Raw genomic sequence first — 3,637 nt, 5'->3', positions numbered from 1 at the left:
TGGAAAAATATATGAAAAGCGGGTGACACAACTTTTGAAAACTTAGAAGTAGAACTATAAAAAAAAAATAATTTAAAAACGAGTTATAAAGGTTTTGAAATTTATTAAAAAATTATTTCTACCCTTGAGCTTTGATTCTTTTCTTGGGATTGTAGGAACTTTATTGAAGTTTATAGCTTTTATAGTTCTAGTGAAGGCAAAAGAAACTTGTTGGAAGCCTTGAGGAATTGCGCACCCTGTGCAAAATTCACACCCTATACATGTTTGAATGGACTGAAACATGAAATGCAAGTACCACATATCCTGTACAAAATAGGCACCCCGGGCATTTGATCCTGTGAGATTTCCTTTTATTTTATTTTTATTCTGTTTTATTTGAAAACATTTATCTAGCAAATAGCTTTAATCAGGGTAGTACTTATCTTGTTTTAAAAGAAAAGATTGAGCGTACAAGATATATAGGAGGAGAGACAAAAGAGAGTGGAGACGCAGGGATACGATGGCTTGGTTTCTCCATCAAATGCTTATTCTTCCATGGTTAGTAGTTAATTCTTCTCTCTCATTGAGGTTTAATGTAATTGGTCCTACTTTCATGTAATTCCTACATTGTTTCTATTTAATAAAACATTATTATTATTTTTCTTCCATTCTTAATGCTTATTTTTGGCCTAATCAACCTATGTACATGATTTTATGATTCCAATTGTAATTGGAAAATTCTTTTGAATTGCAAATTGAATAATTTTCATTATGCCTAGGGATAGTGTAAAGAGGATTAGTCATCAATAAATCCTTTTTTTCTTAAGGAAAATCATTTGGTTATACTAATTCAAGGGATAATTTAGGTCCTCTCGCTTAAGGAATTAAGGTTAGGATAAAATTGTGGGTTGATAATAACATAAACTTAATTGAATAGGATTATGTAGTGATTACATATTAGAAAGTCTAATAAAAATAGTGACAATTTCGCTCATTGATATTACTCCAATTTTTCTACGCACAAGTTTTCAATAAAATTTCTCAATCAATTTTCTCTTACCTTTTTCTTTTATTTTTATGCAATTGTGTTTCATTTTGGTTACTTTATTTCTTAATTCTGGTAGTCTATAATTTTACTATTAATACCCACATAAGTTCCATGTGAAAATGATATTTTGCATATTATTGTGTTACTTAATTGATTGGGTACTCTTATCAAAATTCCAACATTGATATTTCATTACAATATTGTTTCACTAAACATATAAGGATTTAATAGTTAAGATTCACCTCTTATAGAAGAATAGCTATATGATTTAATGATATCTCTCTCTCTACACACAAACACAATTAAATATTATCTACTAAAAAAGAAAAATGTAAATACTTATAATATAATCAATCTTATAAAAACTAATATTGAAATCTTCATTAAGGAGAACACATTAACTACATATATTCCAATCCAGTACACAAGAGGGGTACAGAAGGATTATTATCTAAATCATGATTGAGGTTGAGGTGTGGGAAAACTACATATAATAAGGTATTAGAAATGGAAGGAATGACTTTATTGCTTGTAGACCTAGAGTGTTATCATTTTATGGAGTTGGAATTGCCTTGTGAATTGGAAATGGTGGTAGAAGTGGTTTCTTAAATTTGGGATTAAGAGGAAATTTTGGAAGAGGCTTTTTGAAGAAAGGCTTTGGTTTTAAAAATTTCTCTGGCTCAACAGCAGGGATGGGTTTTTGCACTATAAATGGTTTTGATATAGGCTTAACAATGGAAATTGGCTTTGGAATTGGCTTTAAAATGGGAATTGGCTTTGGTATAGGCTTAACAGTGGGAAATGATTTTGTAATAGGCTTATATACTGTGATAGGGATAGGCTTAACAATAGGAATTGACTTGGCAACTGGAATTGGCTTAACTATGGGAATAGGTTTTAGAAAAAACCCTTTGAATTTTGCTTCTTCAGTTGGAATTGGCTTACCATTTGGAATAGGCTTAACAATAGGAATTGATTTTGGAATAGGCTTATAAACTGGAATAGGAATTGGTTTAACAATCGGAATTGGCTTTGGAATAGGTTTAATTATAGGAATGAGCTTTGGAAAAGGCTTAACAATAGGAATTGGCTTGGCAACTGGAATTGGCTTAACTATGGGAATAGGTTTTGGAAAAAAACCTTTGAATTTTGCTTCTTCAGTTGGAATTGGCTTACCATTTGGGATTGGCTTTGGAATAGGCTTAACAATAGGAATTGATTTTGGAAAAGGCTTATAAAGTGGAATAGGAATTGGTTTAACAACCGGAATTGGCTTTGGAATAGGTTTAATTATAGGAATGAGCTTTGGAAAAGGTTTAACAATTGGAATTGGTTTTGGAAAAAGTCCTTTGAATTTTTCTTCTTCATCTTGTCCTTTTAGATTAGGTTTTCCTAACTCTTCATTTACAACCTTCCCATCCATGTTCACTTGATTCCCTACATAAGAAATTCAAAAATATAATTAAACACAAATAATATTTTTGAAAGAGCTACTAAGTTTATTTGATTGTTTTAACAAGCAAATCACACATATTTTAAGCTAGTTAAGAACATGGCCATAACTAGTTGAAGAAATTAACATCATGAAGGGACCGGATCTCCATATCTCTTTTGAATTATTTCATTTGAAAGAGCTACTAAGTTATTTGATTGTTTTAATAGGAAATTTTGATCTTTCTATTTAGCTTAATTCACAATATTTGGTCCCTATTTTTTTATAAAAAAAATTATGATTTTAGTTTCCTATTTCAAAATAAAAATATTTGATCTTCCTATTTTTTCAAAATTTTCAATTTTAGTCAAATTTTTAATTTTGTCTATGCTTTATTTCTTTCATTTTGATCCAGTTGAGTCATAGACCTAACATATTCATTTAACGTATCATAAAAATGATTTAATTAATTATAATATAAGAAATAAAGAAATAAAATGTAGATCAAATTAAAAATTTTGCCAAAATTGTCAAATTTTTAATAGAAAAAATACATCATATTTGTGAAATTTCTAAAATAGAAGGACCAAATATTTTTTTTTTTGAAATATAAGGACTAAAATTATAAAAAATTTTAACAAAAAAGATCAAATATCTCTATTTTAAAATGAAAAGACTAAGATTACATAGTGAACAGAATAGGGGAATCAAAATTATATTTAAGCCTTTTATATATATTAGATAACAAGATAATATATATATATATATATGTTCTTATCTCTGATTTTGAAATTAACCCATATTCAAAATTAATCAATTTTAAGTTATAAAGATTATATATTATACTTTTAACATCTTACAAAAACTATATTGTTTTTTAATTGTAATATTGTAATTATTAAAATGAATAATTTTTTTTGTTGAGGATTGAAAACATCATATTTAAAAGCCTAACAAAATTATTTGTATGTCAGTATTAGACGAGCTACAAACCTGAAATTTCAGTTGTGGCCAAAACAGAAGGAGCATAACTGAAGCTGGCAAGTAGTAACAAGGGAACCCAGAAGCGAAAAAGTGCGCATTGCATAGTGGATTGCTTTCTCATTCTCATCGAGAAAACAAATTAACTAGGCCACACTAATCAAACCTCAAAAGGGAAATATCTCAAGGCTTGAGTT

The 3,637-nt window shown here is 28.6% G+C and overlaps 1 protein-coding gene across 1 annotated transcript; it reads right to left on the bottom strand.

Annotated features, from left to right (window-relative positions):
* Positions 1-1,203: 1,203 nt before the first annotated feature.
* On the bottom strand, positions 1,204-3,637 carry LOC100799805 (uncharacterized). The gene is made up of 2 exons (NM_001253041.3): positions 3,453-3,637; positions 1,204-2,464 (listed from the first exon to the last, which is right to left on the bottom strand). Exons 1-2 carry the CDS (start codon positions 3,568-3,570, stop codon positions 1,581-1,583), a joined length of 1,002 nt encoding a protein of 333 aa, NP_001239970.1. The 5' UTR covers positions 3,571-3,637; the 3' UTR covers positions 1,204-1,580.

Source organism: Glycine max, chromosome 15, assembly GCF_000004515.6.
Source record: "Glycine max cultivar Williams 82 chromosome 15, Glycine_max_v4.0, whole genome shotgun sequence".
Classification (NCBI taxonomy): domain Eukaryota; kingdom Viridiplantae; phylum Streptophyta; class Magnoliopsida; order Fabales; family Fabaceae; genus Glycine; species Glycine max.
This window is presented reverse-complemented; position numbering and strand designations above follow the sequence as displayed.